The sequence below is a fragment of the Miscanthus floridulus genome, chromosome 4 (genome assembly GCF_019320115.1).
Source record: "Miscanthus floridulus cultivar M001 chromosome 4, ASM1932011v1, whole genome shotgun sequence".
In the NCBI taxonomy this organism is placed as follows: Eukaryota; Viridiplantae; Streptophyta; class Magnoliopsida; order Poales; family Poaceae; genus Miscanthus; species Miscanthus floridulus.
This window is the reverse complement of record NC_089583.1, coordinates 30,087,739-30,099,559: the sequence shown is the minus strand read 5'-3', so window position 1 is coordinate 30,099,559 and position 11,821 is coordinate 30,087,739. Positions and strand designations below refer to the sequence as shown.

Below are 11,821 nucleotides of genomic sequence, written 5' to 3'. Positions count from 1 at the left end.
TAAAAGAAGGAAACAGCGGCAGGAGCCTAATGTGGCAACATCATTTAATTTTGTAGTTGTAATTTTACATCAATTAATATGGTACCTATACATTATGCTTATGTAATCTCTATCGATAGTGAGCTGCAAAATACCTATGCATTGTGCTTATGTAATCCCTATCAACAGTAGGCTAAGGAAGTCGTATGCATTACTTGTTATGAATTAATCTCTTGGGTTTTCAATGGAAGTTCTCTTCCACTATCTGTAACCTAATATTTTACTGATTGAATTTTGCAGAAAGCTATAGAAGCTATGTAAGCAGAACCTGTTGCTGATGGACAGCAACCAATGACTAGTGCTAATGTTGTTTCTAAAGGTCCTCTGCCTCTACCAGTGCAAGCCCCCTCCTAGGCAAGCAGAAAAAACCTTTTTTAAAGAATGCTGGTATCCTGAGAAGCTCCACCAGAGCAGAGACATCGGCGAAGATGACACTTCGGGAGCAGCTTGCTGGTGAACAGGAAAGTACCGCTGCCCTCGTCGAACTAGTGGATGAACTGAAGAGGAAGACAGAAGAGTCTGAAAGGGAGTTTGAGGAATTCAAGAAACAGCGACAAGCAGAGTACAATAGGCTCTGTGAGCAAGCCATGTGCTTAAGGTCTCCTGGTAATTAACTCTTAGTCTTCAACTCCTGTGACTTGATGCGGTGAACATTTGTGGTCTGTTGTGTGGACTCATGTTATGGTTTGTTGTGGTGAAACTCTGTTAGTGGCTTGCTGCTGACAAGTGAAATGTTAATTGCTTGTATTTGATTGCCAGCTTGAATAATTATGTTGTCAATCTGTGCAATAGTAACGATCTCGAATTACTTTTATGAAGTAATTAGTCCTGCACGTGGTAGAACCAATATAGGCCACGTGATCAAATAAAAATGTGACACGTGGACCAACCAGTGCGTGACACGTGAAATGGCCAGGGCATGACACGTGGGCTATTAAAAATCTGACACATGGAAGGAAATCGACAAGCCATGTGGATGTATAAAAATATGACCCGTGGACGGACAACATCGTGGCAGCGTGGTCAAATAAGAAACAGACACGTGGACCAATAAAAATACGACACGTGGTCCAATGAAGAAGTGACACAGTGATCTAACTGCAACACGACATGTGTGCCAGTAGAAAACTGACATGTGGAACAACATAGAATTGACACGTGGTCCAGTAAGAACCTGAAACATGCAAGAACCAGAGATGGCCACATTGTGCAATAAGAAGGTGACACATGCCCCAACCTATCTCCAATGCAACCGGCTATAGCATGTACACGTGGAAAGCATCTCTAATGGAAGCACCCACCAGCGTGGCAGCCCCCCTGCCACGTAGGCCAAAATAGTTCTATGACATTCTATTTTCAGTCATAGATCAAGCCACTTCTATGACAATTTGCAAAAATCATCATAAAAGTTCAAGTATAACGTGACTTCTATGACGAACCGTTTTTCGTCATAAATTCGTCATAAAACTAAAATTATGATGAATTTGGCTCCTTCAGTGACGAAAGTTCATCGTCATAGAAGTGGATATTCGTAGTAGTGTGTGACGTCCATCGCCGAGTCCTATGCGCATCTTCTCCGAGCAATAGGGTTGCTAGCTTGCTGCTGTGTCGCCTCGTTGGGCGGCACCACCGCTGCCCATGTGTCCGCTTCGCCATTGCATCCACATCGCCATCCCCTGTGCATCATCGACTGTGTTGCGCAATCTTCATTGCGCCATCTAGTCTACACAAGGTCTTTGTCCTGCTAATTGGATCTTCATCATCGAGCTGCCGCTACCGCACCAGTGTTGAGCCCTGCTCGTCGTCCGCCCCCTCGTGTCGTTGCTGAGCCCTGCTCGAGGACACGTTTGCTACACTGCTTCATCTAGCACAGCCACATCATTAGCGTCACCATCTTGTCCCTCAAATGCTGATGCATGGTTGGGGCCCTCTACCTTGCACTCCTGGTATTGGCAACACTGATGTGTTCTTTCATCCCCGACACGGTGCTAGGTCTAGCAAACCCAGACTGCTTCGGCATCGGTATCGACCCTCCTATTCCCACCCCGTCTGCCTCGTTTGTGTCATCGCCTTTGTTCTACGTTCATGACGGCCCTGACTGCATCGACTTCGGCATCGCCTCCTCCCACAAAGACGACTGCCTCAGCACGTCTCTGTCATCCCCTTGTGCACCTATAGCTCCATCGACATGGCAACCTGACCACAACTACATCGACCTCGGCCATCTCTAGCATGGCTTCTTCGACCACGGCTTTTGCGCCCTCACGCTGGGTTATCTCGACATCGGCGCAAAGGGCTACCGCCTTGCATGAGGACTCATTGGCTTCTTCTCTAGCCACAGCATATGCAACGCATCGACTGCTATGACTGCGGGAGGATGTTAGCTTGTCAACTTCTCTTCTAGTCTCACTGTTTGCAGCGTTCTCGCTATGACTATGGGGGGAGGTTAGAGTAAATAGGAATAGTGCCACATTGTCTATACACGTAGGGTGTTAGTCCTATGTACCCTGTATAATCAGCCCATGAGGTCCAATACAATATATCCAATTATCCCACCAATTCTATTCCCCTTCACTAACAATATGAAATTGATGGTGGGGGAGCACGACTATATCTTGAGCTATATATGTAATGACTCTGTGTACCATGTTGGTACAAAGGTTATAGCGTTATTTTAAATAAAGCTTCCCTTTTGTGCCCAACATTTAATCCTTATCTGCAGTTTCATGCATCAGATGTGGTGTAGCTCTTTTTTGTAACAACAATCTATTAAGCCAAAATTACGCATAGCATCATGCCATGTGGACCGGGTAAACATTATTGATCCTTGTCCAGACCTTTCAGACCCGTCACTATCAACAATTAATCCCTTGCCTACAGTTTGATTTAATTTTAATATCCCTAGGCTGACCTAGTCCGATTAGCACATTCCATAAGTTTACTACGGAGATCGACTAGTACATTTTCTTTATCAACAACAAATTGCCAGCAAAGGAAGTGGCACTTTCAAGGTGTAATCTTTGATGTGGTGAAGATGGAGACTTTTCTGACTTCTGAGTTCCTTGTGAAATGCTACTTTGAGGAAAGGAGTCCATGTCACTTTTCTAACCAGCTGGAGTTCAGTATCAAGATTAGTTTATTCCTTTTATTGAAAAGCATGTACGGCTTCTTCTTACCCTCATGCACATCCTGTTCTCTTGAAACTAAAACCCCTAGCCATAGCCTACTTTGTCCAATACTCTCCTGAGTCCTTGTAGATTCAATATATTTGATACACTTCACAATCATGTATTTTTGCCACTGTGAGTTTTCAGAACGTATAACCAAAAAAAAGTTATGGTGGATTGAGAAGAATCTGGAAGTTCCCACATATATTTACCAGTAATGGCCATTTTCGTTTATGAGGACACATATATTTTGTAGAAAGGTACTACAATGCACGGAAAATAAGGATCCAAATATAATGTTAAGTATTTCTGTTTGCTAAATATATGACATTAGCTTCAGATTTGAGAAAAAAATTGCATAAATATACTTGGAATAGGCCCCCACTTTTCTCTCGCCCCAGACCACCATAATGCCAGGGCCGACCGTGGTCACTTTGCTCTATAATCTTACAGTTATAGGACCACCCTCCAAATAATAATTTCTAACACAACTTAAGGCCCTATTTGGATATAAATTTATTTAGTTTTGGAAAAACAATACACTTTTTCAAAATAATTTGGTTTTGTAAAACAATCAGGTTCTTGGATTCAACAAATCTTAAACTTAATGTTTCGAAACTATGGTATTAAAAAAATAATGTGTTTTTGAAATTTTAAAAACTCAATCCTAACCAGGCGTGTTTTTCTAAGCTGTGGTTTTTCACACCTATGGTTTCTAAACACTACCTCAGATCTTCAAATCACTGCCATTCAAAGCCCCCCTTCACTACTGCATTTTGAACCGGCACAACCAAACTAGTAGTGATGGGGGTACACATCAGTTCCAGTTCTTATAAACTGGCAGTGATTACAAATTTCACTGCTTGTTCGTGACACGAGCCGGAAGTGTCCAGTTGAGCCAACACTACCGGTTCTATGCATGAACTGGCAATGTTCTCTCAGACAAACATTGTCAGTTCTTGGTACTAGCCAGCAGTGTACTCTCGACCAACACTGCCGGTTTGTGGCTCAAGCGGGCAGTGTTCTCTTGACCAACATTATCGTGATATCAGTTCTTGTATTTGTGGAAAAACAATCACCGTATATGTAGGCTATCATATACAGATACACATATTTTGTGAAAAATAATCACCATATACGTAGGCTACCATATATAGATACATATACCAGTTCCTATATATAGTGCCCACCATTCAGTTCCTCGTCTGCAGTTTGATGCATCAGATGTAGTGTAGTCCATTTTCCTAACAACAATCTGTTTAGCCAAATTACACTGCATCAAGCAACTATGACTAGGTAAGCATTATTCCCTTGCGGAGAAAATTTTCTCCACAACCCTCACTATTATCAATTAATCCCTGGCCTACAGTTTGATTTAACATCCCTAGTTTGAAACTTTCTCCAAGCCATGGCTTTTCACACCTCTGGTTCCAAAGCTACACATTACAGCTATCAGTGTCTTTCGATGCTGACATCCAACGAGGCCCTTTTCATGTATTCACCACTTGATTCATGCTCGCCACTTAATAAGTCAAATACCCCAGACAGAAGACCATTTCTTCCACACCCTTTGCTATCAGACCCTTAAATGTCGATCATCTGCCTACCTATCATTGTGGGAATTGTCCCTTCACATTTTTATTGAAGATAATTCGGGGGGACAAAAAGTCCTCATCTGAATAATTTTCCACTGATACTGGCGAGGCCAGGAATGGAGGGGGCCAAACACCTATTACAGGAATGACCCATGAAGGTCAGAGAAGTACATGACAAGTGGGAGAGAAGGATTACAACATTAACAAAAACAACATGGTTCAACTACCGGCACAGCCTATTAATCGGAGCGAGTGTAAGCATTACTTCCTGAGCTATGTCAGCACCAAAGGCAGACTCTAAAGAACTCTAAACCACATGCAGTTCTAAGGTATTGAGTGGGATCCGACAGACGATAGCCAGGAAGTTATAAGGCATTGAGTCAGAGCCAATAGGCAGCAGCCGTGAGTTGCATCGCCTAAGAAAGCATCTAGGGTCTAACCAATGCCCACCTACACCATTTGGGGGAAGGAAGCCTCAAAGGGGGTGGATCATCAGGTGGAGAATGTGGAGATATAGAGGAGGAGATCAAGGTCCCCATAACCCAACATATGATGAGGTGAAGTACTCAAGTGAGCTAGAGAACAATAGAGCATGACATTGATGGTGAGCACCTAGCAGCAAGCAGTGTGTGCAAAACCCAAGGGGTAGGAGGGTAGTCGCACCAATAACATGATGGGGTGGGAGAGAAACCGGAGAGAGCACAAGGTCGCCCCGGGCACAGACAGAAGCAGACGTTTTTGTATCGAAGCTTCCAAGAAGGGAAGTGACGTCCACGGATGCCACCATCAGTCGCTGGCCTAGTGTAACCAGGTAGGGTTTTGACCTAGGTTCCACACACCTATGGAAGCCCACACAGAGCGCGACCTGACAAGGCGAACTTGCTATCGATGAGAAGGAGCCTGCAACCACTTCGGCTAGCCATGGCCAGACCAGACCGCCCGACAGCTAGTGCCCTAGCGCGAAAATGAATTGACCAAAGGACTCAAGCTGCTGTGGCCGACGTGCAGCGTGAAGACCTTGGAGTAGTTGTGGAAGCCGGTGTCCATGCCCAAATCACATCCAGCCCTTCCCCCAGCGTAAACTAGGACCTTGCCGGCCCTGAAGGAGACCTAGGTGGTGCCGTGGCCTAGTGGCTAGGACGAAGATGAAGATGGGCAGCACGATTGTCGTGCTGGCCCCCTCCACGCCTCCTAAACACGATGCAGTGGCAAGGGGCCTTTGAACGCTCCAGCCGTCCAGACCTGAGCCAGCCACTGTCAAGGGGCTTGCGGAGTGTAGCCACCGGGAGCGGACACTAGATCCAGGGGACCTGATCGGCTCGACCCCTACTCATCCCAGCCGCTGCTACTACAGGCCTAGTGCTATGGCCAAGCCTGCATGCCCTCCATAGGCTGCCTTGCTGGTGGGGCGAGGCCGCCTACCGCCGACTGGCTCACCCACCGCATCGATCGGCCGCCACGTCCATCGCTTGCCGCGCGCTGGACCGCCGAGCAGGTAGATTCGGGACTGTCATCGTCAGATCCAGGGCTAGGGGCATGGATCTGGCAAGTCTCCGGCCCCGTGCTCACTGCCTCCATCGTTGCCGTCGTTGTGCTTGACTTGAACATGGGAAAAGGAGGAGAGGAGATAAGGAAGGAGGTGGAAAGTGCTACAGAGGGAGGCCTTGTTGGGCGCCACTGCATGGAGCGGTGGCGGTGGCCAGATAGCAAGCGTGGTGGGAGGAACTGGCGATGGTGGCTAGGTCGCCCCGAGTCACCCTGTACAAACGACATAGGGGGGGGGGGGGGTTGGGTCCCTTCACATTAATGACCTTTGTACCTATTTTTGCTGCCAAATTATTGGGTATTTCTACCACAACCCCTCTATGTTTGTGAAAAGATTTGCTCCAATACTCCTTTTTCTAAAAATGGTACAGATCTCAAAAGCAGCTCATCTGATTAAATATTTTTTCTTAAATTTTTTCTTTTGGGTCTCGCATGGGCTGGTCCTTCCAACCCAGCCATAGTCCAGCCTTGACCGAAAGCTAATGTAGCTCTCCCGGGACCCTTTTTGTTCGGTGCCATTCCCTTTTTGTTCGGTGTTGTTTCGTTAACTCGTTGAAGGAGACGGCATGTTCCAGGCCTTCGGCTCAGATCCGGTCTGAGTCGTCCGTGCCATCATAGTCTCGTGGAGGCCATTGCCAAGCACGGCGGCGGAGCGCAACACAAACTTGATCATGACCAAAATCAATATGATTTTTTTTCAGAGGATTACATGCTTGCAATGATGCCTTCAGGCTTCAACACCTTGTCTATATGATTTGTTGGCGAAAATATAATCTCCTCAATCAATTTCATTTGAAATATGCGTAGCCGGTGGACTTCCATGTTCCATCACACGAAACGGAATGGCACCACCGGACCTTCTGTCCAGGAACCGAATGGCACCCCCGTCGTGGAGGGGATGGAGGTGGCAACGGGATTGGAAGGAAGGAACCGGAAGTGTTGCGGTTGGCTCCAATTATCCTCTACTGCTGGTCGATCCGCAGGCTGCCGCTGCTCGGGATTGCCCGACGGCCGATGCCATCTCCTTCAACGAGTTAATAGAACGACGCCATACAAAGGGGATCTGGGGTAGCTGGCTTGGCAAGATCAGTGCTGGACTCAGGCTGGTTTGGACGGGCCGTGTTGGGCCACGCTGGACCCAAGAGGAAAACAATTTAGAACAAATAATTAATTGGATTGGTTGCTTTGAGATATGTGCACTTTTTAAAAAGAGGAGTATTGGAGCAGTTCTCATTTGTGAATTGTGTCACCATTTTTTTCTCCCACGTCTTGGGCCACTCTATCATCATCTAATCAAATTCTCACCATATTTTACTCCATAGTTCAAATATAACATCCAGAATATATCTCTCTGTACCCAGGAAAGCTGTCCACAGTTTCCATGCAATTTGGTTGAGGTGGATTTTTGCATCCACTTAGTTAATCTTTCCTTCATATCCAAGTCCACATTTTTTGCGAAATAAGTTCACATATCCAATATCTTAAGCATACTGCTATATTTTTTCGTAGCAGGAAGGAGTGCTACAGATGCTTTAATCCCAATGGCGGAGATGGTCGTTCTGCATTTATCATGCAGTATGAGGAGAAAGAGGAAAGAAATTCAATCAGAAACTTAGAGAGGCTAGAGATCGCACACGTCAGATTGGAAGCTGCTCTTGAGACTTCTAATAAATGGCGGATCACTGACATAACTTTATTATAAATAAAGCTTCCCTAAAAAAACGTTTTGTTCCCCCAACATTTAAACCTTTACCTGCAGTTTGATGCATCCTGTGTAGTGTATTTCTTTTTTGTAACAACAATCTATTAAGCCAAAACTACGCACAACCTCAAGCAATCAGGACCGGGTAAACATTGTTCACCCTGGACCTTCCACACTCCTCACTGTCATCGATTAAACCCTGGCGCACAGTTTGATTTAATTTTAACATCACAAGTGTGACATCCAAAAGTCTATAGAGATTTGTATATTTGCTTTATCAACAACAAATTGCCAGCAAAGGAAGTGGCACTTTCAAGGTGTCAATCATCATTCATGTGGTGAAGATGGAGACTTTTCTGACTTTTGAGGTCCTTATGAAATGCTACATTGATGAAAGGTCTCGATGTCACTTTCCTCTCTAATCAGGCAGTTATAGGACCACCCTCCTAATAATTTCTCACGCAACTTAGGCCCTGTTTGGATACAATTTTTTTAGTTTTGGAAAAATACTACAGTTTTGAAAATAATTTGGTTTTGGAAAACAATGATGCAATTGGATGCAACAAATCCTAGCTTTATTTTTTGAATCTATTGTATTACAACACTAACATGTTTTTGGAAATTTAAAAAACTCCATGCTGGGTTGTTTTCTAAGCCGCGGTGTTTCATACGTCTGGTTTCTAAAGCAACACTATCTTGATATCTGTTTCTGTATTTTGTGGAAAAACAATTACTGTATACGTAGCCTGCCATACACAGATACATATACTAGTTCTCCTATATATAGTGCCCAACGTTCAATCCCTCGACTGCAGTTTGATGCATTGTAGTCCTTTTTCCTAACAACAATCTGTTTAGCCAAATTACACAGCATCAAGCAACTAGGACTGGGTAAGCATTATGCCCTTGTGGAACAATTTTTCCACAGCCCTCACTATAATCAATTAATCCATGTCCTGCAGTTTGATTTAAAATTCCTAGTCTGACGTTTTTTTCTCCAAGCCATGGTTTTTTCACACCTCTGGCTTTCTAAAGCTACAATTTCTAGCGTTCAGTGTCTTTTGAAACTATGACATCCAAAGGGGCCCTCTTTAAGTTTTGACCACTTGATTCATGCTCGCCAACTGTGTTGGAATACATAATTTCTTCAAATAATCCTTCTCGAGTTCTACCCCTGTGAAGACCAATTTCTTCCATATACACCTTGCTATCGGACCCATAAATGTCGATGTTGTGTCTACGACCTCTCATTGCGGGAATGGTCCCTTCATGTTAATGACCTGTCTACCTCTTTTTGGTACCAAATTATCAGGAATTTCTATAAGAACCCCTCTATGTTTGTGAACTGTGTGCCTCTTTTTGTTTCTCCCACGGCTTGGCCACTCTATTATCTTCTAAAGTTCTCACCATATTTTACTCCACAGTTCAAATATAACATCCAGAATATCTCTCTTTGTACCCAGGAAAGCTGTCCACAGTTTTCATGCAATTTGGTAGAGGTAGATTCTTGCATCCCACTTACCTAATCTTTGCTTCATATCCATGTTCACATATCTAATCTCTTATGCAAACTGCTATATATATTTTTTCTTACCAGGGAAGGAGTGCTACAAAAGCTTGAATCCCAATGGCGGAGATGGTCAGTTCTGTGGTTATCCAGGAGTCATTTAGCCAAGTATTATCTGGCCTGGTTAAAAAATATGAGGACAAAGAGGAAACAAATGGAATCAGAAACATAGAGAGGCTAGAGATGGCACACATCAGGCTGGAAGCTGCTCTTGAGACGTCTAATAAATGGCAGATCACTGATACATCCATGTTGCGTTGGCAAAAGAAGCTGAAGCGTGCTGCACAAGAGTGTGATGAGAAACTGCACAAATGTAAGCAGAGAATTCTCGAAGAAGAACGTATGGAACAGGAGGTAAGGAATTCCTCCATTCCTAAACGGATTGGACATGCTACCAAGTCATTTGTTTTCTCCGTCTTTAACCGCAACAACGACAAGTTGAACCCATCTGTCGTTAAACGATTTGAGTGGTATGCAGATGGTGCTAGTGAATTCCTGAGATTCATTGAGCTTGGCGGCACACCACTATGTCAAATCATGCCCTTTGGCTCCCTTATCAATAATCTTTTTGCAGGCAAGCAACTTCACCATAAAATTGTTCATGGAAGCCAACAGCCTTTGTGTCAACTATGGTTGATCCCCCATAGTACTGCTGAGCAAGGAACAGAGGTTGACATAATATTTATCAAGAAAGATGGTACAACAGAGGGAAATATCTACTTTAGTATGATAGTGCAGCTTTCAGAGAGTACAGACATAGTTGGGATTGCAGTTAGGAGTTTGCAGTTGTTTGCCCCTCATGTCAAATTTATAGTTGAAAATATTACCAGCGAACTTACTCAACTACCTACTCAAGACCTCTCATGGACGCCATTTGCTTATTCAAACCACATGGAACATTTGTACAATCTTCACAACATTGGATCTCAATGGTTTCACCCGAAACCATTATGTTGCAAGCAGCAGCAACACCATGAGGTTCCACATTTTAGCAACCTAAACATGGTAGGATTATCAGATGTTTCATTAGAACCAGTAGTTGTATTTAATTTGCAGTGGCAAGTCTCACATTCAGTTTACAGCAAGCGAAAGACCTCACTGTCTGAAGGCACAATGTCTCTGCAAAATTCTCCATATCTGAAAGCTGGAATTGCTTTTGCACCCCATGGCTCTTCTGAAGACATGCTACCACTGAATAAAAGTTCTGAAACAGTAGAGATAGTTGGTGGTCAGCAACATGTCTTGCATACGGACATCTCCTTGGAGCAATTGGAAGAGATTATGCTAGCAAAGGCCATAGATTACTTCTGCCACAATGATGAAGCGTCCGTATACCAAATGATTTGGAGGTCTAAACATGGGGCTGCACGGATTCATGTTGAGAAGCCAAGCATAAACACATGGAGAACAAGCATGAGAGCACAGAGAACTTTTGGGGGGCCTACAAATAGAAAGCTGCTTCGAGGACAGGATCAAAAGATTGGGATTGGGGACTTTCTAGGTGTGATCACTCACTTCGTCAACTTATGGGGTGCCCATATGCCCATCCATCTGAAAAGTTCTCAAATGGACTGGTTTTGGAAAGAAAAGGAAACTCAGTTACCAGAAAGAAAAGCAAAACCTGTGAGAAACATATAAGCATAGATATCCTCGAGGTAGAGTCTTAGTGTTAAATGCTCCAAATGCAAAAGCAAGAGGAGTGAAGCTATGAATAACATAAAGAATCTTAATTTTACTTTCCAATAGTCTTTATTGTTTATGTATTTGTAAGGAAGTAATGAAGTATGTATGTTCTACATCAGGAACTTATGCAACTGTGTCTTAGTTTAGTTGTCTCACTGTCTCTTCTATTGATATTGTTTGTATGTCATTAGCTGAGATATGCTAGGAATTACTCAATTACATTTTAATCAAGATGGAGTGGATTTAGTGGAAGGAGAAAATATATAGTTAACTCTGTGCACTGCATCTATGTTTCTTTATTGCTATGTTTGTCTTTCCTTTCCTTTTGATTTTGTTGTCTAGTTTCCTTTTTCTTTGTTGGTTGTGCATGCTGCAATTGTTATGCTTTGAGGCTCCCTTCCCCTTCTACCGTAATAATGTATACTGCACTGCATAACCAATTTTAGGAGACCAAAACTACCATCTCTAGAGTTCACTAGAGACTTCATGCCCAACAACTGCCTTTGTATATCTATTTATAGAG

General features: G+C 43.7%; 1 protein-coding gene across 3 annotated transcripts; it reads left to right on the top strand.

Annotated features, from left to right (window-relative positions):
- Window positions 1-9,227: 9,227 nt before the first annotated feature.
- On the top strand, window positions 9,228-11,558 carry LOC136549568 (uncharacterized). Of its 3 annotated transcripts, XM_066540891.1 has the most exons (3): window positions 9,231-9,547; window positions 9,646-9,969; window positions 10,190-10,327. In XM_066540891.1, exons 2-3 carry the CDS (start codon window positions 9,676-9,678, stop codon window positions 10,250-10,252), a joined length of 357 nt encoding a protein of 118 aa, XP_066396988.1. In that variant the 5' UTR covers window positions 9,231-9,547; window positions 9,646-9,675; the 3' UTR covers window positions 10,253-10,327. The 3 variants fall into 3 exon arrangements, with proteins under 3 accessions (XP_066396987.1, XP_066396986.1, XP_066396988.1); XM_066540890.1 differs by having other exon boundaries at window positions 9,228-9,547; window positions 9,651-11,558; XM_066540889.1 differs by having other exon boundaries at window positions 9,230-9,547; window positions 9,646-11,558.
- The last annotated feature ends 263 nt before the right edge of the window (window positions 11,559-11,821 follow it).

What these genes read in the sequence shown, in the direction of transcription:
- LOC136549568 (XM_066540890.1), top strand. Translation starts at nt 9,676, where the DNA reads ATGGCGGAGATGGTCAGTTCTGTGGTTATCCAGGAGTCATTTAGCCAA.